This window comes from Macaca mulatta, chromosome 1 (genome assembly GCF_049350105.2).
Source record: "Macaca mulatta isolate MMU2019108-1 chromosome 1, T2T-MMU8v2.0, whole genome shotgun sequence".
NCBI lineage: Eukaryota > Metazoa > Chordata > Mammalia > Primates > Cercopithecidae > Macaca > Macaca mulatta.
Genome location: NC_133406.1, coordinates 55,553,666 through 55,578,857, shown reverse-complemented (window position 1 = coordinate 55,578,857; position 25,192 = coordinate 55,553,666). Strand labels below are relative to the sequence as shown.

Genomic DNA, 25,192 nt, shown 5'->3' with positions numbered 1-25,192 from the left:
CACCTGTAGTCTCAGCTACTCGGAAGGCTGAGGCAGGACAATCACTTGAACCCGGGAAACAGAGGTTGCAGTGAGCCGAGGTGGCACTACTGCACTCCAGTCTGGTGATAGAGTAAGACTCTATCTCAAAAAACATAATAATAAATAATAATAAAAGAAAAAAATATATCCAGAAGGAGACCTCAGAATCTGCACTCAATAAAGTAACTAGGTAATTGTATTTATAAAATAAACTGTCTCAATTTATACTACAAAAATAATCATCACATAATTACATCCGAACATTTTGGAGGCTTTTATAACTCTTTAAAATTCATGTGCAGTATTTGGACCAATCAGGTAAAACGTTACAAATATTATATTTACAATTACTTTCCACTATATTTTTCTTCTGAAAAACTACTCTGTTTGCAGAATTCAAGCAGCTTTGGCTGCTTGAAATCCTGAAATGCCTTTGTGCTTTCAAAAATCACACTTCATAAAGGGCATTTATTCTACAGAATTAAAGTTTACTGAATAATAAATATACTTTAAGTGATGCAAGCTGTCAAAACCCTTGAATGTTGAAGTTAAAGCTGATAGCCCTTCATAATTTTTGTTGCTTTGGAAAAGGAAAAGAAGCAGAATGAGAATGATTAAGTAAAGGCAATTTCACCTTCCAATTTCTTCATCTTTGTATATTTGTCATAAATAACAATTTAAATATCCTCTAAGGTTAATATTTTCTGATTTGATATGAAAGTACAGAAAAAATTAATATATTCAGGCATAATATGAGGCAACAGAGACTGAAGCATCTTATTTGTAGCAAATTTTATTTTCAAATAACCATAAAAGGTATCCAATTACTCTTCAGGTTAATTTATAATATCATGCAAAATGTAAACAGAAAGTTCCAAAAGAAAAAAACGTTCCTGACAATTCTAATATGTGAGGGAAAAGTACACAGAAATGCACACCAGGAACTTTCTACATATGGCTAATATCTGGATCTTTATTCTTGCTTGCTTTTTGTTATCTTAGCACAAGATAAAATGTAATGCAAAGAAGCAAAAATTAATCCAAGGGAGGAGAAACTTATTGATGTGATACATGATAAGGGAGGGTTAACTATATTAATATTCACAGAGAAATGTTGCAAGTAGGGAGTGATGTTAGATAAAATTATCTTATTCTGCGACACAGTTAAACAGAAATTTAGTTGTGGCAATAATGTTACTACTTACATCATAGTCATAGACTTTTCCTTGAGTATCATGCACAGTTCTGAAATTTCCCTCTCCCGACCTCACCCCCCACCCCCAACTGCCAGGGAACCTCATAAAATAAAATGGAAATCTTCCCAGAGGGCATTTAAAATAATATTTTAAGTTAGAATTATAATTTATTTTTAAAATAAGGTAAATCATAATATTATTCTGAAAACAAACTGTTGTGAGGGCAGAGCAAGTATTATTAAAATGTTTAAAATCAACAGCGAACCATTAAACAAAACTTCCTATTTTTGACATTGACTGGAAGCAAAGGGCTGTGGCTTTACATTAGAGGCATTTTATTTATATTAATATTGAGAGTTTGTTCCCAATTACTAAAAACAGAAAATATATCTAAAAGGCCAATCCAGAGTTTATCTACATAGGTGGTTTCAAAGAAAATTCAATGATATTTCTTCAATTTGGACTAAGTCCTACTGTGCTTATTTTGCCCTGTTGTGGAAGAGACTACAAAATGTTAAAGCTATTGAATGAGCTCAAGAGTACACGCACTCTCTACAAGTAAAGCTAGCTTTTTTATAACATAGTTAAAATTTAAATAGCAAAACTTCATACAAAATTAGGTGTTTATATTTATTTTTTACAACAGTATTATCCCTAATATTCTCTTTAAGAGCGTAGAATGACATGATTCCAAATTTCCATTCCAGAGCTTCCCAGTTCTAATGCTTTCCACCACAACATGCCTTGCAGTCACACTGCAACAGAAAATGAGATGATATTTATATGTGACTAATAAAAAACAATACTTTGACTCCCAAAAAGGGTTATTATAAAAGAATGTATGGTAGATTCCACTGGGATTTTGCTTAATAAAGCTATTTATGTTTTAGGTGATGAAAAATCACCTAAGTTTTAAAAGTGTTTGCTTTGGGTCCTTTATTATGGAGTTTTATCCTTATTTGAGGTATCAAAAACCTACCCACTATGTAAGTCAGTATTAAGGTGGCTATTCAACCAAAGCGCACAGACACTAACTCTCCGTGAAGCTTTTTGCCCAAGATCAATCTGCCAGAAGTTAGACTAACCCAGGCAATTGGGAGGTAGAAGCTATGAAAATTTAGTGCCCTGCTCTCAACTAAGAGGTCCACATTTTTCTATTCTACACCGAACAGTAAGTGTGCAGTTGCTCAGACTCAAAGACTGCTTTACATCACAGTAAAGCACAATAGACCTTACAACTCTGCCTCACACGCTTTCTCTTCCCACTCACATAATTAGTACTCCTTTCTCTCTCTCTCTCTTTTTTTTTTTTTTTTTTTGTTTTAAAAAATGTGCCTGTTTCAAATTTGTATTTTTTTCAGATGTCTAATTTCAGTTATGTTCTTTCCCTCTCTGGTCTCTTCCTGCATTTCACATACCAGACAAATATTTAAAGGTCTGTAAAACCAGGCGAAGTTCCAAAATACTTCTAAATGAAATTGCCGTAGGTGACAGAACAGCGAAAGAAGGCAAGACTGTAGGGCAAAGATTTGAATAAACTGGCTGGAAATGCATTGGAAAATCTATTTAAGCTGCTATAGCTGTGGATGAGGTTTCAATGAGGCATAAACATTCAAGTTACTGACAAAACCAACATGATTTGTGATCACTCAAAATAGTCTACTTGTCATGGTGCATTGCTTTTTTTTTTTTTTAGTAGTAAGTTGCTCTCTCTTCTTTAAAATTTTTTCTTTTTAGTATTCAGGAAGTGAAAGCATTTAAGAAAACATTCAAAATTCTGAGAATACATGTAAGTGAAATATTTAATGTCTGTCATTCATAAAAGTTACATCATTTACATAGGGTTCATTTGTATATAATAAAAATTTCATCATAATGAAAAATTTTCTGGAAATTATATGTTAGTTTGTTTAACATATGCTTTGGATATACAGCTAAATAGGAATAGCTAAAAATTTATTCTTCAAATATTCCCTTTAACAATTAAAAAAACCTCATTCCTAAATATTTGTCTGTCTTTCCATTTGCTTTTTTGTTTGTAATAGTCATATGTAACTTGAACTATGCAAAGATTGGATCTTTTTATAGTTCAGAATATATTTGTATACTTCAATAAATTTGTTCATTGCATAGCAAACATGTAAACTCACATAGGATCTATAAATTTTACCCTAGTAATCTAAAAAAGTTGCTGAAATTTTACACAATAGTTTATTCTAAGATTTATTTTGTTGTAATTTGGGTTCACTTTATTTTTTATTTGTAATACATGTGGCAATTGAATACAACAAATGAAAATAAGTCATGAAAAGGTAAAAACCAAGTAATTTTATCCTAGATTACCAGAATTTAATCTCATTATGCTGTTTGTATTTTTTCATTAGTATAACAAGTTGTAAATGTACTGTGCTGCCTCTTTAAGTGTTCAAAATTAATTTCAACAGCGTGTGTTTAACATAAAGTTAACTATGTTTGCATCAAATAAATGTTTATTAATGAAAGCTATTTATCATACAAGAAACAGCAAAGATAAGTCATCATACAGAGGTGTACACTAGAGGTGACATATGTAAAAGTGCATGCAGAGATTTCTGTTTAAAAAGGAAGTAATAAACAATAATACTAAAATTACTGGGGTTTGATCCCTATACTCTTAAATGGGTGATAGCTTTTCTTTGAATTTACAGTTGGAAAATGCCATTAACAGGACTAATACACATTAGCAAGCAGGTGAAATGAATGTTTTGGACTTTATTTTACAACTATTTGTGCTTGACAAATGTGTGAAATTTTTTTCAATAATAATTTTTTTCAAATATGGGGTGGGCATATTACTGCCAGGTTGCTCTGGTTTTGTACATGGTTTATCTAATTTTGTTTAAACCACATAATGTCAGGCCTTCAGTTGTGTTAGACACCATAAAGAACACAAGTTTCGTTAACATTCAGTAAATGACATTTAAGTCTCTCTCTCTCTCTCTCTCTTTTTTTTTTTTTTTTGGCTCAATAAATTTTTTAATGTATGATTATCATAACCTAATAGTGTCTTTGTCTTCACTGCAGTGGATTTCCGATCAAACTTTTCCCCTTCTTTTAATACTTTAGGGAATTTTCAAACGTCGGGATGTTTGGCTGTAATGCCCCAAGATTTGTTCTCCCTGAAAAAAATCATAGTGACAATTTATTAACTACAGAGCAACTTGGCTTTTAGGGGTCTGCAATTTCTATTTAGATTTACAAATATCCATTTGTGCTCAATAGACCTAACATGAAATCTTAATCATATTTAAGGTTTCTTTCCATGCAATTACTTTATATGCTAGTTAGCCTTTTTATTCTAAAAATTGGACTGAGTCAAATCAATGGGGCATTACTTTTGTTATAAGCAAATATATTCAAAGGTATTTCTAGGTTGAATTACATTGCATGTGCAACAATGTGTAACATTTCATATGAATCAGAAGTTTGGAAATCTAAAAACTATTTGTATGTTTAAATATTTCTAAAAATTTTGTATTACCATTTGAATAGCTTTTATATAGATGCTGGAACACACTAGTACGGTTAAAACTTAAATAAAACTGATGGGAAAGAAAACTCCTTAGATTCAAAATGGTTTATTCACACAAATTTAATAGGATATATCACAATTGTTTGGTCCATAAATATTTAGGGGAAATAGTTTCTATACAATGCATTTATCAATAAACAAAGAAACATGGACAATTTTGCTAGACCACTTACTGTACTATAAACACGAAGCTCAATATATAAGATTATTGAATTTATCAACTATATTTGAAAGAGTGCACAACTGCTTTCTATGACATGTTTGTCCTCTCTAACAGGATACACCATAAAAAGAGTTTCAGAAATAAGAGGTAAAACAGTACAAAACTAGTGAGGTGTCAAAAGGGCTTAAAACAGTTAATTTAACAAACAACACATATATCCTGATTTTTCACAAACTTACTTCCAAGTTATATCATAAGGCACATAGGAGAACTGAGTTATAATTAGTCTACTTAATAAAGTAGATCTGTAGTACCATATATTGTTCTGTCAAAGAACAAAATTTATAAGTGTCAATATTTTACCTGTAAAAGTGTATTAATAAGATCTCAGCCTTACCAAGGTTGTTTGGTCTGGTTAGTGGTAAATGCCCAAAATGTAATAGAAATATGAAAAGTCAAGATTTAAGCTCCATATAAGATGATAACCATACTTGCTAAATATATAATGGCAATCACACCTTTCTTCTGTTACAGTGTTAACTTATCTTCCATCATCTTTTTTTAAAAAATAAGCTACTTTCTGTGCTAATTTTCTAAAGACCCTGAGCAAAAGTTACAATAATGCACTTTAATGTGGGCAGTGAACTGTCAATATGTAACCACACATTTATACAGCCAGAAGGACACCTTTAACATCTATTAAATAGCCACTTCGACCACCAAAGGAGATTTAAGGGGTCCAAAAAGTGGAGAATATGTGCAAAGTTATTCTTAACAATCCACTAAAGCAAGACATATATCTTGACTTCTTTTTTATTTTTTTTTAGGAAATCCACAATCTAATTGGTATTTAACTACAACAGAAGCGTAATAGATGAACATTCACCACTGCCCAGACCATTAAGATTTTAGCTTAAATTAAAAGAAAAAAAATACTACTGTAAACTAGGAAATATATTCAGATCAGCATCCACAAGGCTTCTGAGTTTATCTACTTTAAGACTAATAACTTCAAATCTCTACTATCAGAAAAATTATTTTCAATACATAAGTCAACCTATGTCAAAATAAAATAAAACAAAACAAAACCGATTGTTGGTATAAGTCTACCAGGCTGGGTATTTTAAACATTATTCATATAGAATGCCAGATACAATATCATGGTACAGCTGAAGCCAATTAATAGAGCTATTAATTAAATTATACTGATTTTTTTACTTCTTAAAACATTATATTTTGCTTATTTCCATTTTCCCTGGGAAAAAAAGTAACTTAGAAAGAATGGTTTCCGAGCTATTGAATTTAGCTTTAGGAGGTTAAAATTATGGAATGTCAAAATCTATGCAGAATTTTCATGGATACACAGGGAACTTAAGTATTTTTCAAATGTTGAAAAACAAATAGTCAAGTAAAAAGCTTTTAGAGATGTACACCCCTAAAAGAAGGAAAAGTCACATTCCTGTAATAGATTTCTCACCTAATTAATCATTACTATTTTAAATGTCTGTAGTTAATGCTTTTATTTCATCATATTCCTCACTTGAATTAGCAGTTCAGCTAAGAAATAGAAACACTAAAAACAAGTTTTCAGTTTTAAGATTTAAAAAATGTAATGTTTTCAAAACTCCATAATCACACATACAATTGCAAGATTTAAAAAGTAACTAATTAATTATCTGGTTCTTTATTAACCTAATCGTTGAACTGGGAATATGATTATTTGCCCATAATAATACCACTCTTTTTTTTTTCTTCGAGATTCTGGAAATAAGTAACATACAATTTTAAGAGGCACTTATTAGAATTATTCAAAAACTCTCCTTACCAACTGAAAGACCTAATTAATATTTTTTTTTAAAAAATCCAAATACACTTTGTAGACAAAATATATTCACTTAAAGGAGACAATACTGTAAACTCATTTGCCAAGTGGCTGCAGATGCTACACACCAAGCTGTTATTTTTATTCCCCAAATATCTTGTGGGTTAGAAGAAAAAAAAAGTCTTGTAAATAATAAAATAATAATAATTAGAATAATAATAAAAAGAAGAGGAAGAATTAAAAAAAAAAAAAAAAAACCAATGTTAGAAAAGGTTCGTTAAGGTAGTTTGTGAGGGGCTTCCGGATTCGTGGCTGTCCATGTTAGAGGTCACGGATGTCACTACAGTGATAGTGGGATTGGTCAGGTCTGTTAAAGTGGTCGCAGTGCCGGGTGGAGTGAGAGCTCCGCTGTCTGCTGAGGGCGGGGCCGGAAGCGACGTGCCATCAGCTTTATCAACACCCCCATTCTCCTGCCGCAAAAGGTTCCTTCTGAATTTGGCTCGTGCGTTTTGGAACCAAACCTGCAAACCAATCCCAATTGATTTCTTTACCGATGTTCATTTTTATATTTCTTTTCTTTCTCTCTTTTTCTTTTTCTTTCTTTTTTTTTTCTTTTTTTTTTTTTTTTGATATATGTTTCTCCTTTTAAATATAATTATTTGTTTTTCTTAGGAGGAAAGGGGCTTTTTTTCCTTTCTTTTAAAACATTCAAGTAACACTACGGATTTATTATCTCTCAAATGCACTTATTCCACCCTGTAGCATTAACGAGTGCCACTTGGAACAACTGATGCTTAAGCGGATATACCATGAAAATGAATACATGGTGATAAAGAGGGGGAAATACACGATGATTCCTCAACTGTTACAATAACTGTTGAGAAAGGGCAGGGCCATTGAAAGTATGGCAAAGTAAGAATCACTCATATGAAATGGACGTTACTGAAACAGACTTCACGCCATTCGTGAGCCCAAAACACGGTGTATATTCTTCACACAGAAAAAACTCCCAGGGTCACAGACCTCAAACAGCCTGAAACTGTTTAGCAGAATTTAAAATGCCTGCTATTTGTCACCAAGAAGTGAGAGAAGATCACAGGTGACTTACAGCAACCTATTATAATTTCATTACTTATATGTTCTGACCATGATGAGTTTAGGAAATCAATTGGACAGCAGAACTAACTTCCAGTACTTTGTTTTTAATTATGGTTTGTTAAGGCAGGAAAATACTTGCTCCAATTGGTTGCTGAAACACTAACCATACTTTTGGCTTTTCAGGAGTGGAAAAAGGTTCCACCTGAATTTGGAAGGTGAGTGAGGCTGCCAAAAGTTTGCCGAGTTAACACAGTGCCAACAGGTCCCTCTCAAGTCTGTTCACTGAGCATAATATTAATGGAAATCTATAGAGCCACGGCCTGTGCAAATAACATCACTCACATTTGCACAGCAGTGAGTCAAGCTGTGCTGCCTTTGGAGGGCCCATCTCCACATACGTAGAGAGAATGTGGCTGTATTTAAAAAGACACTGGGTCTCTGTTTGGGAACCCTCCAGGAAGCCCCTGCAAAATCTCAGAACATCCTCTAGGGAGATAGCTAAGATAAACTAGTAAGAAGCAATACAGGAAATAGCTGCATCACTCCAACCAGGGAAGAGCACTATTTTTACTGGCAAGGGGAAGGGAAATGTATGCACAGTCAATGATGCACGTGTCTTACCTGCAAAACTCTTTTGGTCAGGCCTGTTTTCTGGGCAAGCTGCTTGAGGTCCTTGGCATCCGGATTGTGGTTGATGGCAAAGTAGGATTTCATGGTCCGGAGCTGGTGATGCTTGAAAGAGGTTCGCATGCGCTTGGTCTTCTGTGAGGGTGGATAAGGCTGCTGGTCCCGGTCCAAGTGGTCTGCCTCATTCTCATTACAACCTGTTGCAGTAACAGTGAACAAACAACTGCTCAGTGGAAATTCTTGCATTAGCTGACACGATGGCAGGCTGTAGGACACTGCTATGGTAATAAAGCAGCAGTGAAAAATGCTGTCAACCCAATTATGAGTAGTATCTAGACAAAAAGAAAGAAGATCATTGCTAAAGTAAGCTGAACTTGTCTGTTAATGCAGATACAACCAAAGTTTATGCAATAGAAAAATATTGGTTAAATTCTGTCTTTTGCTTAATGGTTGCTAGAAGAATTTGAGAATATGAACAAACCCTAAGTAGTAAAGTGGGAGTGAGAGAGACCTACGAGAGTGAAAAGAAGAAACCCTTTTCTAATATAGTTATTTGTACCAGCTTCCCATTGCCTGCACTCACAGTGTTTTAAGACTCTACCTTTTGTCTGTATTTCTGGAATGAGACACACTGTCTGAAGGTACTGCTTCTTGTCATGAGACGTAGAGAAACAAGTATTACCACTCTCTCAAGTCTGAAAGTTTCTGAGAGCCCGCCAACTAAGGAAGCATCTAGGTCAGTTCTAATGGTTAGCCTTTTCTCATATTCCTAGAACTCTCTCAGTCAGGAAAAAGTTAGAAAAGACTGAAAAAGGAGGAGAAGTTAGAAATTTAAAATTTGTGAATTTCTTACGTAAACATAAGAATATTATTTGTTTCAGCTTTTAGCTATGACTGGTTAACGCGGAGCTATACCAGAAAGAAAATATTTTTCCCCTGGAGTGATTTTAATAAATATTTCTGAAAGAGAATGAGCCCAGACTTCCCTTCACACGGTTCATGCCTGAAGCGCTCCCCACAGCTCACAGTTGAGAGACACTGATGGTGCTTATTTCTAGGCTCAGATCTTAGTCCCTTTTGCTCCAGATGTGTGTGAGTGGGATGTGAGCTGTGCCCCTGGCTGGCCTGGCAGAGAGAGGGCGGCATTTTCTCTCCCCTTACAAAGACTTTCTTAGCACCAAGGGCAAAACAACCCAGTCTTTGAAACCAGCCAGAAAGTCATTATCCCCAGGATGTAAAGCTGCACATTTAAAGGGTCATTTCCAAGAATCTACTGGCTCTGCATAGGAAATACAATTGTAAAATGAAAACATTTTGTGAAATATTTACACAACCAACTTCAGCCAACTTCACACATTAAAGTGCATGGCAATTTTTTTTCTTTAAATTCTTCCTTCAGATAGTTATATAAATTTAGATCTAATCATCCTGCCTTGTACTGCTTTATAATAGAAAATCTAAAACCAACCTGATCATGTCATTCCAGGGAGAAAGAAACCTGAATCTTAAAAAAGGGAGGCATCCCTTAATATTAGCTCTTCCAATCTGCTTAATAAAATGTTATCTGCCTGGTAGGCTCTGTTTATAATAACTTTTTAAAAACTATTCAGCAAATCAGCATATTTACAGAAATACAGAAGTTTTGTAGTCATCAACCAAGAAGTCAGACACATATAAAACTCACTTAATAAGAAATTCCTCCTAATGTGATAAGACTAGATACAAACAAATGTCTAGTAAGTAGGAGGACACACTTGGCAAAAGAACAGGTGAGTCCATTGAGGGAAATGACTCTACCATATTCACCTTTGGACTGATTCCCTGAGTCAAACACAGGGGCAGGAACTCAAGAAGCATTCAATCAAGACGTTGGGCCCTTTGTTCATCAGTAAATTACAAGTGGGTATTAATGCAAAATTAAATCAACTTGAAGTAGAATCCAAGTCAGATATACACATTTGAATGTAAAACATAGGCTTATTAAACTCCACCAGAAAGGGTACCATATGTCCAGAGATAACAGAAAGAGTATGCATTACATTTTATCCCATTTTGGCCCAGTGGGGATATGTCAAGTTCAAATATTCGACAGAATTGCAGTTTCATATCCTCAAATGGATGAAACAGCATCTCTATGACCTACTATCAAACTATACTTATCTCCAGTAAACTGAGCCATATTTCATAACCAGATTATAAATATACCCACAAAAAAATAGTCAAAGAGGCACACGTTAGTCATCGGAGGGTTCTTCAAGTAAGATTTCTTTCCTATCATATGTAACATGTAACCTTTCCTGAACAACACATCAAATTGAATTTTACACTTGGGACCGAAGACTTGGTGTTTAAATAATGCCCTTGGCCATCTTTCCCCCACTCCACACCAGGGTAATATATAGAAATGAATATGATTCCCAACATGACTATATAATCATTAGTTCCTAAAATGAAATTTATGAAAAATAATTATAGTAAGATTTGATGAAATTTCTTCCCTGAAAACACATTCTATATCCATTATTGCTGATTAAAAACTCAGCAGAGCCTTTTAATGTGTTTTAAATACAGTTATAGGCCCCATTTCCACACAAAATACATAATCCAATGTGTAAGGAGATAGCTTGTTGGGTCTTTATTAAACAGATATTACTATATATGATTTTCCTGTGATGCATTATCTCATATTATGCAACTTAATCGAGAAACCTATTTCTTCTACAGAGTAACAGTGCATTATCTGATATTATTTATGTTTAACTACACATGCATTATATAACTTGCAAATGACTGTTTCTCCAAGGCCTGTTTCTATAGCTGTAGGGGATTTCCCCACTCCCCGAATTATGAGATGAAATGATAACTCTTAAAACTGTCTTAAATATCTACCTGTAAGTTCACATATAGTATTACAAAGTTAATGAGAAGATCTAAGTATTTTATTTCCAGTCACTTACGTGATGGTCACCCATCCTAAAGTGAGTGTCTGCTGTGAAGGTATGTAACCTTCTGAGAATTAACTGATCCCTGGAAGACCACTAGGGGTCAGTGCCAGGCTAATTTAACCACCAGGAACCTTAAAAGTTTGGATAGGAAGAAAGGACTTAAGGAAAGGATATTTTGAGAAGTGGCCAAAGTTTAATCTCTCAATTAATGTTTAAATTACACAAATAAGAGCTCCCTATCCTAAACTAAATCTTCTTCTCATCCCTAGAGGGCTTTATTTCAAGTTACCATTTCAGGTAAACTTTCTATGTCTCTTTCTAAAATATTTGCCTGATTAATTTGCACAGAGGTATAAACAAAACTAGGGACTTTCTCATTAAAAGGCATTTGCCCTATGTCAAGCACTAGCTGGCCTTTGCCAAGTTTCACATCTTCTCTGAGATTCTTTGAATCACAAACATGTTTTCTGCACATTTTGAAAACATATTATTATGTAAATTATACTTAGTTTAGTATCAGTCTTACCCTTTATGAGACTTGTTTACATTTAATGTTTACATTTAATGAGAGATGGCAAGATAAAATCCAAAGAAGGCTAAAACAATGAGTTAAAACTGGATTTATTTTATTTTTTTACATTTTAACACGTGTTTAATTTGCTGAAGGGTTTCTTTCCCTAGTTTTGTAACAAAGTGGCATCAGATTCACAAGCACTGTTTTAAATGATGGTCTGATTTCTGGTCAGGAATCTTCAAACCAATTCCCATAGATAATTTTAACCTAATCTTTAACATATATATAATATTTACTAGTATCTCTGGGAAAAGTCCAGAAAGGATGGAGTAGATGTTAACTAAGAGGCATCCAGTTTATAGTGATGCAAGGTACAAACTCTTCGGGCTAAGGGGGCCTCAGCAATTTTTCCCTCCTTTGGGAGCAAGACAAAAGTGACCTTCTCCACAACAACTTGTAGCAGCATTAATTTGCAAACTAAAGACCTAAGGGGCTCCAAGGGATTCTTTTATTCTTCTTAAAAATAAATTTGTACACTCTAGTTATTTTCAGAGAAGTAAAATAATCTAAATGCTACTGTTCTTAAAGTTCCTTGGATCTAACATGAAGTAAGATCCAAGGCAAAATCAAATTTAGCTAATTAGATTAAATAAAGAATAAAAAAGTCAGGCTTGCCTACTGTTTGGCTAGAAATCTTCACCCTTCTGGACTTTATCTGGGCTGAGAGATCCCTTCTTTCCAAAAAAATCTCACTAGTTGTGTATGAGTGGCACTCTCGCGCTCTCTCTCTCTCTCTCACTCTCTCTCTCTCTTTCCCCCTCTCATTAGGGCATTAGGGCCTTGGTGAGTGGCTTGAGATTCCAATGTCATCTTCTATTAATAAAGAACAATTAGTGCCCTGCCTGCCCTGCCCTGGGGACCACGCATCAAAGAAGATGAAGTAAGCATGCTGGGCAAAGTGGCCCCTAACCAAATCTCCCGCCCCAGCACAGCAGGGGCCAGTGTGAGGGCACGGCCACTACTGAGGGTTGCCAAAACCTGGGGCTTCACCCGCTGCCCTCATACAGATTGACCGACCCTGGTGAGATTTGCAGTGAGCTGGCAGGTCCTTTTCTTTTCATCCGGCAACCCTGGTATGAACCCCCTAGGGACAAGTGCTGCCGCACAGTGTTCCCCATTGCTCCCCATTGCTCCCCATTCTCCCTGCAAGGCCACCTGCTGTGCTTGCCCATAAAGGATTCTCCTCTTCTGTTAGATCAGGCGGTAGAGAACCCCAGGAGAGAGCCTAACAGAGGTCTGAGAGAGCAACCACTCATCCCGTGTGGGTTCTCCTGAAAACTCTAAACTCAGAGCAGGACCCTTAGCTCCACATTCACACTGGCTGTGTGATCTTGGGCAAATCACTTAACTGGCTGGACACTGTTCTTTACCTTGACTAGCAATATCAGGCACCATACCAGGCTCTGCGAACTGGAAGAGAAAAACAGGCAAAATCCTGTGCTCTGGGGTGCCCATGCGTGGATCTGGGGGCATTCGGAGTAATAGAGTGGGGTTGCCATAATAAGGTCCTCAACGTTCCTTCCAACAGAATGGTCTCCCCTGTCCTGAGCATCAGTCTGCTGAGATTCTCAGCCAGGTCTGGGCCAGGGCACTGAAAGCCAAAGCAGTTAAGTTCCTTAGGCTCCCCAAAAGTTAGCCAGGCCTTTCTAATACCTCTTTTTTCCAGTGATTGGGACTCACAAAAAGAGCTTCTGTTCTGCTCAGAGTTAGAGTATCATCTGCAGAGTGGATCACCATCCTCACCTGGAGGAGGGGAAATGGGGGCCCACTACCAACAATGGGAAACTGATGCATGTGAGATTGACACATGATAGGCGTGTCCCCCAAAGCAAGGAAGAATGTGTTCTTGACTTGTTGCCTGCCGGTTGTTTTTAATGAAGAGAGAAAGTGATTGAATATAAATGAATGGTCTGAGATACCGTTAAGCTTCCTCAGGGGGCCCGACCTGAAGGTTCTTTCAGTTGGCTAGGGGTCTGGATGTCTGGATGGTCTATCACACAGGGAATGAGACGGCTGGATGAATATCCTGACTTAGGAAAGACACAGGCTAGCTCAGCTGTGGAGAGTGATTCCCACCCCTACAACTGCTTTTTGCCAAGATCAGGGATTAGGTTTTTCAACACTCTTGCCAACCATGTTCCTGATTAACTTTGGGCTGGTGACCACAGCCTCTGACCCCTCTAGACAGACTGGGGTTGGGCTCTGAAGACTTTTTTTTTTCTTCAGTATTTAGGAAACCTCCTCCAGGATCTATAATTTGGCCTCCACAAAGAAATTGCCCTGGGGCTGTTTTGCTCCAACTGAGAGCCAGAAACTAATGGGCTCATTAACTAACAGGCAACAACGATTTGGCTCTGCCTGTTTGGGGGAAATCACTACAGCCCCATAGTTATGGATGTATTTTTTGCCACAACCTAAATAAAGTGTTGCCTCTCCCTCCCCTCCCTCCTCCTCCTCCTCCCTCTCTCCCTTCCTTCAGAGTGACAGGGGGTTGTGGTGAGAACAGAGGCATCGGGCAAAACACTCTTGCAGCAAGACTTTGGACGGGGAAGGAGCTCTATGAAATTTCCTCAGCGAGGCCGGGGCTGCGCCGGGGGTGAGGATAGGGGGCACACCTGAGTTGTAATTGACGATGTCTACTCCCAGCGCTGGGCTCTTCCGCTTCCGGGGCCGCCCCTTCTGCACGGTGCCCGTACCATTGAAGTAAGGCAGGGCCAGGCCGCCGCTCTTGGCCGCCAGCTCCGTGTAGCTCAGCTGCGGTGGATACTCTCCTTGCAAGAGGGTCTCGAAGTGGGCGCGGCAGTACACCAGGCTGTCCTTCATGCCGAAATGGTCGCCCGTGGTCAGAGTCTTGTTGCAAGTGGAGCAGGTGAAGCAGCTCAGGTGGTAGACTGAGTCTCGGGCGCGCATGACCATCTCCGAGGCGGAAATGCCAAGGTGGCAGCGGGCACATCTCTGCACAGAGAACCTTCTGGAAGGAAACAGTTGAGTCAGGGTGCTAGTTGAAGCAAGGCAAAGCCATCTTCCACCCGCGACACCTGGGCTTGGTCTGCAGTGGCCTCAGACTGGGACCTGGGAGGGTTCCAGGAGGACAGGACAGTGGGCATTAATTTTATTTGCCCATCGACCTTTTCTGATAAACCAAGACAAAGGATCCTTACATTAAAGTCAGAAGAATCGGGCAACTAAGTCTTAGTTTTCTTCTCTGTAAAGTGAACATTAAAACAAATTTTTTAAAAAATTTTAAAAAGCAAACCACTAGTTAGAACGATCTAACAGTACTAGAATATTAAATTGCCATGCCAAGTAAAAACAGTTAATCAATTACAAAATATTCTATGAATGAAGGAAGATATAATTATTCCTGGATGTGCGAGTGTGCGGGAAAACATGCCGACACAGTCCTGGAAAATGACGATTTTGTAGAGGAAAGGTTATTTTTTTTAACCACTTATCTTGTTTGGGCTGAGAGCGGAGCTAGGTCATCTGCACATAGTTCTGTCTTTCCCAATCCAGAAATATAACTGAGAAGAATCAATAAAGACGCCTGCTGCTGACTTTTCTCTCCAATCTGGCGGACATGGTTGTAACTAGCGATAAAAGGAACTCGGAACCGAGTGGCTTGGGTTTTGGCAATGGCATTTATTCCTTTTCATAGTCATTTACAGAGTCTCCTGCCACCTGCGAAAACCTAACAGTCTGTTGCTGCTGCCCGAGCCACTAGTTCAGTTTCAAGGCGCAGAACTTGCCCAATTCGTAGCAAGCGGAAAACAAAAACCCAGTCAAGTCTCAGTCGACGGAGACCACGTCCATTTACTCTTCCCCAGATTTCCCGAAGTTCCTCCAGCCAAGCTGAGAAGTGATGGGAGCGCGTGGTATTCGCTGATAAAGCTCTAGACCTTGAATGTCCCTCCCACCCACCCTCACCGTCGGTCAGGGAGATTGCAGCTTGAAGGCATATGCAGTGGGTTTCCCTGGTCTCCGAAATGATAACCGCACCCAGAATGGGGCAAAAGGTGGGAGACGGAGAGGGGATTCTGGGCTCAGGCAGATAACCCCGCCAGGTGTACTTGGGCGGGCGTAAGAAGTGGGGGTGTAGGGGAGTACCTGTAGTAATCCTCCTTGCAGTAAATGCTACCGTCCTTGGCAAAGCAGGTGAGCTCGGACTCGAGGGCCAGCTTACATTCACAGCACTTCAGGCATCTCAGATGCCACTGTTTGTCCACAGCCAGCAGGTAGTACCTGTCCGAGATCTTGCCCCCGCAGCCGGCGCACAGGGCAGGCTTCTCCGGGCTAAGCGGGGGCATGCCCTGCAAAGAAAGCACACCGCAAGGCTGAGGAGGGCGCGCGGTGTCGCCGCACGACGCGGGGTTCTCCCCCAGGAAGACAGAGCCCAGGGCGTGCAGGGAGCGCGGCAGGGGCCAGGGTCCACTGCACAAATGCAAAAGTCGGGGAAAACATTTGTGATTTCTCTCTTTGCGGCTCGCTCGCTTTCTTCCGTATCCGCCTAAACCGGCATTCGCGTCCTCCCGGGACTATTAGCCTAAAGACATTCCGGCCATCAGAAGCCTCGCTTAAAAAGGACTGGGAGAATATTGACTATAGTTTGGGGGTCGTTTCCGAATTCAAATAAATACAAGCTAAAAATTGTGGCTTTCGACGCACACAAAATAAAACAACGGAAATGATTGGGGAGTGAAATGGAAATTTCAACGAGCACAGGTTATTTTAAACAAAAAAAATTACAGTTCGATTTGTCTAAATTCTTATAAGCAGCATTGAAATCAAAAGCAAAGGAGATTATTGGACCTGTGCTCATAACTTGGTCGACTTTGTTTTGATTGAGATATATTTGGCAGACCCTGCTGTTCCCTAATTTTCAGGACTATTGGTCCCGTTCCCAATAAGTGTGTAAAGTGGCTGTTCCGAAAGAGGGTCCGTTGTCCAGCCCGCTCTATACAGTCCCCTCTTTCCCTAGCATCAACAGGCATACAAACAAGACCTTTGTCTTGAAAATCTGTTTAGTGCCCAAGTTACGCTTCCCTTCTGGGTCCCACTGACCAGACTGAGGATGCCCCAGTGACCCCACCTTGAGGATCCCAGCCCCACTGGAAAATTTGGGTTTAGGTTGCTACTATTTGATTTAAACGTGATGACCAGAAAAAGGGAAAAGGAGTTAACCTCCGGACATTTCCCTCACGACTAGCAGAAATGGGTTGAACTTCCCCATGAAATTTCAGTGGGCCTGAAAAAGTAAAGTTTAGCCCTTTACTCTGACCAAGGGCCCTGGCACGGAATGAGTGTTACAAATATAGACACGTTCACCAGTTGGGATACTTGGCCGGACCCAAAACCCAGCTGACAGGGCTAGAGCAGTCTCCTGATTAGTTTGGGCTACAAGTCCTACTGTGGTACCAAAGGATCTACACAGCTATGTTTGGCTGAAATCATTTCCGGAGACTTCTGTAGTTTCCCCCGCTCCAGTTAGTAATCGGGAAAGGGAAGCACTTAGATAAGTAATTGGTTTTCTTTATTAGGAGGACATAACTTTATCATTATGGATAGTAGAAACAGTGGTAGTTGATTAGCTTGTTTAAGGGTTGGTTATAAAGTTCATGCGTTTCGACTGGGTGCCGCGCTCCTCCGTATGTTTTATTTGATTTCCCCCTACACATGACACCCGCCCGGTCCCGGCGCTAAACGTAGTGCTGTCTCGTTAGAGGGACTGAGTCAGGATGCCAGAAACCCTGAGATTCTCTCAGTTAGGGGTCCCAAGACCTGAGCGTCTAGAGAACTGGAAATGACCCAGTCGCGTCCGAATCTGCTCCAAAGGTCCGGTCATCAGGGCCAGAGACTAAGGCCACCTGGGCTCCCGCTTGGCTCGGACGCCCGGGCAGCGCGCCGTCCTCTTATTGCTTGCGCCCAGCTTACTCTCGGAGCTGCGGATCCTCGCCGGGGAGACTCCCGCCCCGGAATCAAGGGAACCTTGAGGTCTGTAGAAGAGAACGCCACCTCCCCACTCCACCTCCTCCCAGCTCCTCTCCCTGCTCTTTCGGAATCAGCTGCGACAGAGGAAGGATAGCCAGCTAATGAAGACATTTCAATTCAGAAAAACGACGATTCTTAGCCCTGCAGACCTAGGTGGACGGGAGAAAACCCACCCGCCAGCCTCAAGCGGACGTCTCTACGACCCGCCGCCCCCGATCTCCTCCGGCCAGGGAGTCTGCTTGGCTTAACAGAGGGCGCAGGGGTGCCCGGCTACCGCCGCGGCGGAGCCCTTCCTTACCGCGTCGCGGCCGTTGAGCTGGGCGCCTTTGGCCAGACGGGCCTCAGTCTTGGATCTGCGCTCCATCTCCTCCATGATGCCTTGGATGTGGCCTCCGGAGATCCCGTGGAAGAGCATGGCTGGGGGGCGGAAAGGACACGAGTTGTCTTCTGCTCGGCACCCCACTATTTCCATATACACACGCCCGGGGCTTTCAGCTCATCCGAATGAGGGAGGCAAGGGACCCGAGAGGGCTGCGCTGTGGGAACGCAGAGAGGCTCGGGGATGGAGGGAAAGAGGGAGAGAGAAGAGGAGAAGAAAGAGACAGAGTGGAAATCGGTCTGCTTGGGGGGCCTGGGGGAAGCAAAAATAAGTGGGAAGAGTGGTGGGGGAAGCCTCAGCGGCTCCCTGAAGGAGATGTGCAGAAAACAAACAATTCGGGTGGAGGAGAAAAGAGGCGTAGAAGGCAAATCTTACTGCTCTGAGAGATCGAGTTACTAATGGGAAACAACTGCAGCGGGGGGAGGAAAACAAAATCTGGTGAAGAAAGAAAATAGTTTTGAACACAAAGAAAGAAAAAAAAGTGCTATTTTCAGCGTTCCCTGACTGCTTGCAAGTTCCCAGTTCCTGTAGGTTAGGTTGGGGACTGCTCCTGCCTGAGCTGCGTCCAATTTGTTAAGAGACTAAAGCCAGCCCATTTTTGATAATTTAGTAGGAGGAGTTCTCTCCCCGGAGCTGCCACGGATTTTTATTCAGACAACAAAGACCTGTCATACTCCTCTCAACCCCCTGGTGATGGGCAAGCAGGACAAACATTACAAAGGGGTGGGGGGATAGAGAGCGGGGAGGCAGGAGGAGGGGGCATTTACCTCCCCACAAAACACACACACACGCGCGCGCGCACACACACACACATCCAAGAGTTCCCAGCAGTCATGTTTTAAAGGGGAAAAGGAGCTCTTGTCCCCGCCCTGGTGCAGGAGGCCTAGAGCCCGCCTATTTGATTCGAGTTCAAGATCAGACCTTGGCTCAGGACACACAGAATATCAACTTCAAACTTTGGGTTTGCTCCTTGTGGACTTTTTCATCCCCAGCCTGCAGGACTGTCACCAGAAATGCATAAATATTGCGCAGAAATGTAAGCACTTCACTGAAGTGGAGATAATGTTGGCTCCTCTCCTCCCCATCCCATCTTCCTCAATCCACTTTTAAAAGCAGCTGTCTGACAATGCAGGTCTTTGCCTCACCTCCTTGAGGGCTGGAGACCCTACTAGGTGCGGGCTTCATCCAAAGTGGAAAGGGCGTTTGGAGCGTCTACATTTCGCAGGGTTACTTTTGGCAAAACAATTTTCTTTGAGAAAAGCAGAGTGTATGGGACAGGGCATGGACTTGTACACATGGGTATGCAATTGAGCCTTGGCCATAGGGCGGCTTATTCTTTTCCCAGGTTCAGGTTTGAAGGAAGGCTGCCGGAGATTCTAATGTCTCATTTGAAACTTGCCAATATAGGAAGCGACTTGGGGCCTCCCGGGAGCTTGGCGCCTGCCCCGCAGGACTGGGCGCTAGCCCCATCGCGTGCTGCTCCCACTACCCTGGCAGGACAGTGGACTTGTAAAACTGGGCGCACCCGCACACTCAGAAGGGTGTGAAAGGGACTCTTTGCCTTGGAGGAGGGGAAGGTGAGAACGGACAAGCAGAATGGCAGACCTGCTCCTCACAAGAGGTGGGATTGTTCTGTCGCCCTCTGTTCCCGTTAGCGGCGGCCCCTCCCCGGCCCCATTAAAAAGTGTCCACAATACTCTTATATTGTCGATTCATTCAAACGGCCACAGGCCCCCGAGGGGCCCGAAGCACAGCGCTGCGGCAGCAACCAGCGTGGCTTTACCCAGGGAGGAGGACGCGCGGGCCGCTCTCTGCTCCTTTCGTCCGGGTCATCAGCCTGCGTTCCCCACTACTTCCCGCCGCCTTTCCCAGGACTGCGGTGCCTGTGTCCTGGCACATCCTAGACACCTCAGAAGAGCCGTCCAGCCGCAGACCCGCTTCCCTCCGCCCGGGGGAGCCCGACAGGGAACTGTGGCCAAAGCTAGAAAGACCATGGGAGAAAATCCAGGGAAAGAGGGAGGAAGGGAGGGAGAGAAGAAAGAAAGAAAAAAGGAAGGGAGAGGATGAGAAGAAGGGAAAGGAAGGAAGGCAGAAATAAAGCGAGGGAGGAAGCGGCCCCTGGTGCAGCAGCCTGACTTCCTGTCCCAAAGCGTTGCCTTCTGAGGCTGCTGGAGTGGCCTCTTCCATGAAACTCAAGACTCTACTGCTTCCCCTCCTTTTTTCTCAGGGTCAAAAATAATGTTATTTGCAGACTGGACGCAGTTTAGGTCCTCCGGGTGCCAGAATGCAGCTCATAAAACACAATTTCACACAAAAATGAAGCCAATCAAGTGAACTAAGCTGGAGACATCCCCCTCCTCCTTACTTTGGCAGCTATACCTGACAGCAGGGCTGCTATTTACTGTAAGTAATGTAATTAGCCCCTTTGGATGGGAATCAATGAGCTTTTCAAACCCACGTGCACACAAGAAGGGCCCTGAGGAGGGGCTGGGGGCAGCAGTCCTTTCAGAGACAGCAGGTCCTCTCACAAAGGGGCAGATTGCCTTCACACAAGTCAGAGGCTAAACTGACTCAGAGCTGGAGGAGGAGAGGGAGAAAGAGGAGGAGGAGTAGGAGGAGGAGGAGTCTCTGAGAAATCCCCTCAGTCAATTCACCCAAGGAAGCTCCAAGCAAAAAGTAAATACAGGACTTCAACTGACTTTGTCTAGTTTCTGTGCTAAACCCTCTCCCAATGCCCAAATGGGGGTATTTGAAATTAGTTTTGGTTCTTGTTGCATATTGCCCTTACTCAGCAAAATCAACAACAAAGAACGCAAGAATACCACTGTTTCCTTGCAAGAGATAAAACTTTGGAGACTGCATGCAGGGAAAGTTAAACAACTCCAGGAAAAAGCCAGAACTTTACAGTCTCCAGGGAAGCCAAACACAGAGGTTTTGTAAGCCCTCCAATCATCCATTCATTCTTCGATTCCACACGTATTTGTTAATCATCTAGATACAGGCAAGGCAGAACACCTTCTGCAATCAGTTTCCAAGTTGAATCCTAGCTATTGTTGCTCTTATAAAACTCAGGTTATAAGTTCCTGCATTCAGTGGCATTTGCTACTTCCTGTAAAGAAGCAAACTGCCAGGATTCTTCCTTCGCGGCAAATGCAGGAAGTCTGGAGAAAGCTGGGGGTGGGGTGGGGGTCTGCTGGAGTTTGGGAGGTCCTTGTTAGCTCTGCAGAAATAGGTCCCCATGGGTCCAGACCTGCCTCCTCTCATAGTTCCTAAGGAGGAAGCCCATGAAGAGTGGGAAGGAATGCCCTCAAATTGGGTGTGTGACCCTGGGTTTTCTACTTTTTGTCTTGGAGTCCCCAAGAGAGATTGCCTAAGAGCTCCCCGCTCCTCATTCTCAAAGGACGTTAAGCACTTTAAATAAAGAGAGCATCTTTGTACTCCTTTCACCTCTCCAGCAGAGGGGCTGAGGCCCAGTGGCTGGTGACCACAAAAAAAAAAAAAAAAAAAAAAAAAAAAAATTCTAGTCTGAATGGCCCACAAGTGTTCTATAAAAATTAGAGTGTTCATTTTTTCAGTTCCTGGGCTGCGCCACTTCCTCACTTGATGGGACAGGTGCATGTGGTTCTCTCTAACCTGCATCGGGGATAGGATCTTAAGTCTCCTCTAAATTCAGAGCTCTACCAGGAATAATGGGGCAGGTCCCTTGACCAACACTACTCTCCCTCACAATTGAGCACACGCAGTCCACTAAGCTTTCTTTCCTTTCTATTCTGACAGCACCCATCCCGCTACTGTTGCCACTTTTAGGAAAGTGGACAGCCAGACTATAGTGGAGCATAGTAGGTGGAACTGAGAGTTCGAGATCTCAGAATGTCTATGAAGGTCAAGAAGACTGCAGCGCCCTTGTCGCGGGCTCAGGTGGGTCTACCTGGGCAAAGAACCTGAGCCCAGTAGAACTCCCCAGGGGAGAGGAAAGGGAAATTAAACCCACAGGACAGTTAGGGTTGAGAGGGAAGAAGTAACCCGACAAACGTGCATCTTTTGAGAGCAAAGGTGACTTAAGGTCTCTTTCTACCTGAATTTTGGAGGCCATGATTCTGTGCCTCTAAGTTTGCCCTTTAAAGAAGGAGGTGTTACCTTTCCTCCAGACCCTGTTAAGCTGGTTAAGGAGCCCCTTTGGTTTGAAAGGCGAGACTCTTAAAACAGTATCCAGCTTCTGGCAGTGTCCTGAGCACCCCAAGGCTCAGTGAAACGTCAGCGTCATCCTGAGGCTCGGAACCATGCGTTCAGTGCCATGCCACCTGTCCCTGGATGCCCGGGCTGCGCTGGATGGAAGGTGAGAGGATTGCCAGGACACGCTGGGGCCTTTCTCCAGATAGTGGAGACTGAAATACTCTATGTGTAAAACTTCCCCCTACACCTAGGTGGGCAGATCTATACTGAGGCTGCTACACGGGCGCACTTCTGATTCAGTTCTACTAGAGGGGCCTCCCTCAAGACAAATGGAAGTGAGCCAAGCAGAGCTGGGACAGGCGGAGTTCGGCTGCCTGGAAAGGGGCACCCGAGGCCACGCTCCAGCTGCACACCCTTGCCAGTCTCTCGCTGGGCGGTAGTCCCCGGCCAAGGCCCTGCCCCTTCGCACGTTCTCTGCCTACCCTCACCCTTTGTGACAAAAAGCCTCTCGCCGACTTTTGCTTCCTTCAAACCTCTATCCTCTATAGCCCCGGGGCTCTTCTCCCCAAAGGGGCGTGCGCCAAGTTTAGAACACAGCGCTTCTGAAATCTGATGCTCTTTTACCTGAGATTTGTTGCGCCGCCTGCCCTCAGCTCCGCAGAAATAAAGGGAGAAGTCCCGCACTGCGTCCGCTGAGATCCGGCGCAGAAACTGCTGCGCTAGGTTAGGACTGAACAACAACAAAAGAATGTGGGTGAAGCCAGTTTCTAGTTAACCCCTACCCGGGTGAGAAACGGTGTCTTCTCGGCCTCCCTTCCATCCCTTCCAAGAAAGAGACATCCCCAGCAGCTCAGGGGAGGGTCGGGAGCGCGTCCCTTGAGCCACTGACTACTGGAGGATCAGTGGAACCAGGACCTCTGCCTGGCGCCCCGGACCCTGATCCTGAGGAAAGTCGAAGACAGTCAAAGAGAAAGGCAAAGTCAAAGAGAAAGACAGTCAAAGAGGGAAACGAAGGTTTCAGGAATCCTGTCAGGAGACTCTGAAAACGAATGTGTTTTTTTGAGCCTACGAAGCGCGGTTTAATTTTTAAGACAAACACACACTCCTCTTCGTTCAGCGAAGGCGCACACACACGCACACACACTTACATTACATACGCACTGGCCCAAGGGGCAGAGAACATCGCAAGGAACCTGGCACATAACTCACCTGCCTCTAGAGTGGTACCGTTCAGCATTCTTGGAGGAAAAGGAGTGGATCACGCCGTAATGGTGGTTGCACTGGCAGAGAAAAGCCGCGCGTCAGCCGGGCGGTACTGCCCGGCTTCCCCAAGCACCTCCTCCCATCCGGTGGGGCGCGTCCAAACCGCTCCTCCCGCGGAGACCTCAGGTAGGGACTCGGCTTGGAGCAAAGCCGGACCTTCCTCTGGTAGGCTCCCAAGACGTCTCTGAAACTCCCGGCCGTCCGGGCGCACTCCGAGGACAGAAAACTACTCCGACTAAAACATCTCCATCAGGGTCTTACCTTGAGGTCCAGATGTCAGACGTTTCCCCCACTAGAACTCGGTTCTCGGCGAGGAAAGGCGGGAGGCGGCGGCCAGAGGTGCGGGTCAGTCCTCGAGTCTCGCTGAGGGTCCCTCTGTTAATCCAAATAAATAAATAAAGCGTTGGATGAAAATTAATTTCTCCCTTCTCTCTCTCCCCCACCCCATTGGAGTTGATCTGATTCCCTCACCTCTGACCCTTAGCTCTCTCCACCTGTCTTTTATTTTCTGTTTATGCTTCCAAATCGGGAGGGGGAGGAAGAAGGGGTGGGCAGAGGGCACAGACGTGGGCCAGTGCCCAGAGAAACGCTCTGAGGCTGCGTTCAGCCCTTCCAGCCTCTCAATAATCAGAGGAGGTGTTAATGGAGGACTCGGCGGTAACTCAACCTCATAAAGCCCAGAGCATCTTGAGGCTGGGGCGCAGCAGGGGGGCTGGAGTCCCGCGGCATGCCCTGGGCTCCCGGCCCCCCAGCCAGCTTTTGCCTCCCTGCAGCTTGTACCTAAAAGATGCTGCCGCCAGCTGGTGCCTGCATAGACGGTGGATGGGCGGTAGCTCCTGCGGGGAAACTAGGCTAAGCCATTGATTGTTCACCCACCGCGTCCCCGCCTTCCCCTCCCGGTCCCTCCTTCACTCTCCGCGCTCCCGGGCTGGGTATCAAGAACCCAACACTCTGGGGAGTATTCTGCGCTCGAAGTCGGCGTTTGCGGCGGGGTCAACAGGAGAGCCGGGGCATCTCTTCCTCCCGGGCCCCGGCTAGGGGATGGGGGTGGTGGTTAACCTTCCGGGAGAAAATCCGCACTTGGACCCGGGCAGGCAAGGGTTCGAGGGGATGCAGCCAGACCTGGGACGGGGTGGAGGCCACATTACCTTGTGTCAGGTTCCCGAGGGGCTGCGTTGCCCGGCGCGCAGTCAGGCAGCGGGAAAGTGGAGGGAGAACCGGGAAGCTGGGCCTTGGGCCAGTTATTTACCCATTCCCCCACCCGGTGCGCCCCTCACAGTCTGAGATGGGGAGGCGGGGGATTACAGCAAGGCTCCCACACGAGTGGGGAGGAGAATATGAGCAGTGAGATTGGCCGCTCCAAGATGCTGGT

The 25,192-nt window shown here is 43.1% G+C and overlaps 1 protein-coding gene across 2 annotated transcripts; it reads right to left on the bottom strand.

Annotated features, from left to right (window-relative positions):
- Positions 1-4,201: 4,201 nt before the first annotated feature.
- Positions 4,202-19,202, bottom strand: LHX9 (LIM homeobox 9). 2 transcript variants are annotated; one of them, XM_028851792.2, is made up of 5 exons: positions 18,304-19,202; positions 16,125-16,327; positions 14,633-14,988; positions 8,493-8,695; positions 4,202-4,375 (listed from the first exon to the last, which is right to left on the bottom strand). In XM_028851792.2, the coding sequence occupies exons 1-5, from the start codon at positions 18,475-18,477 to the stop codon at positions 4,319-4,321; spliced, it is 993 nt and encodes a 330-aa protein (XP_028707625.1). In that variant the 5' UTR covers positions 18,478-19,202; the 3' UTR covers positions 4,202-4,318. The 2 variants fall into 2 exon arrangements, with proteins under 2 accessions (XP_028707625.1, XP_014976255.1); XM_015120769.3 differs by lacking the exon at positions 4,202-4,375 and adding an exon at positions 6,993-7,294.
- Positions 19,203-25,192: the final 5,990 nt, after the last annotated feature.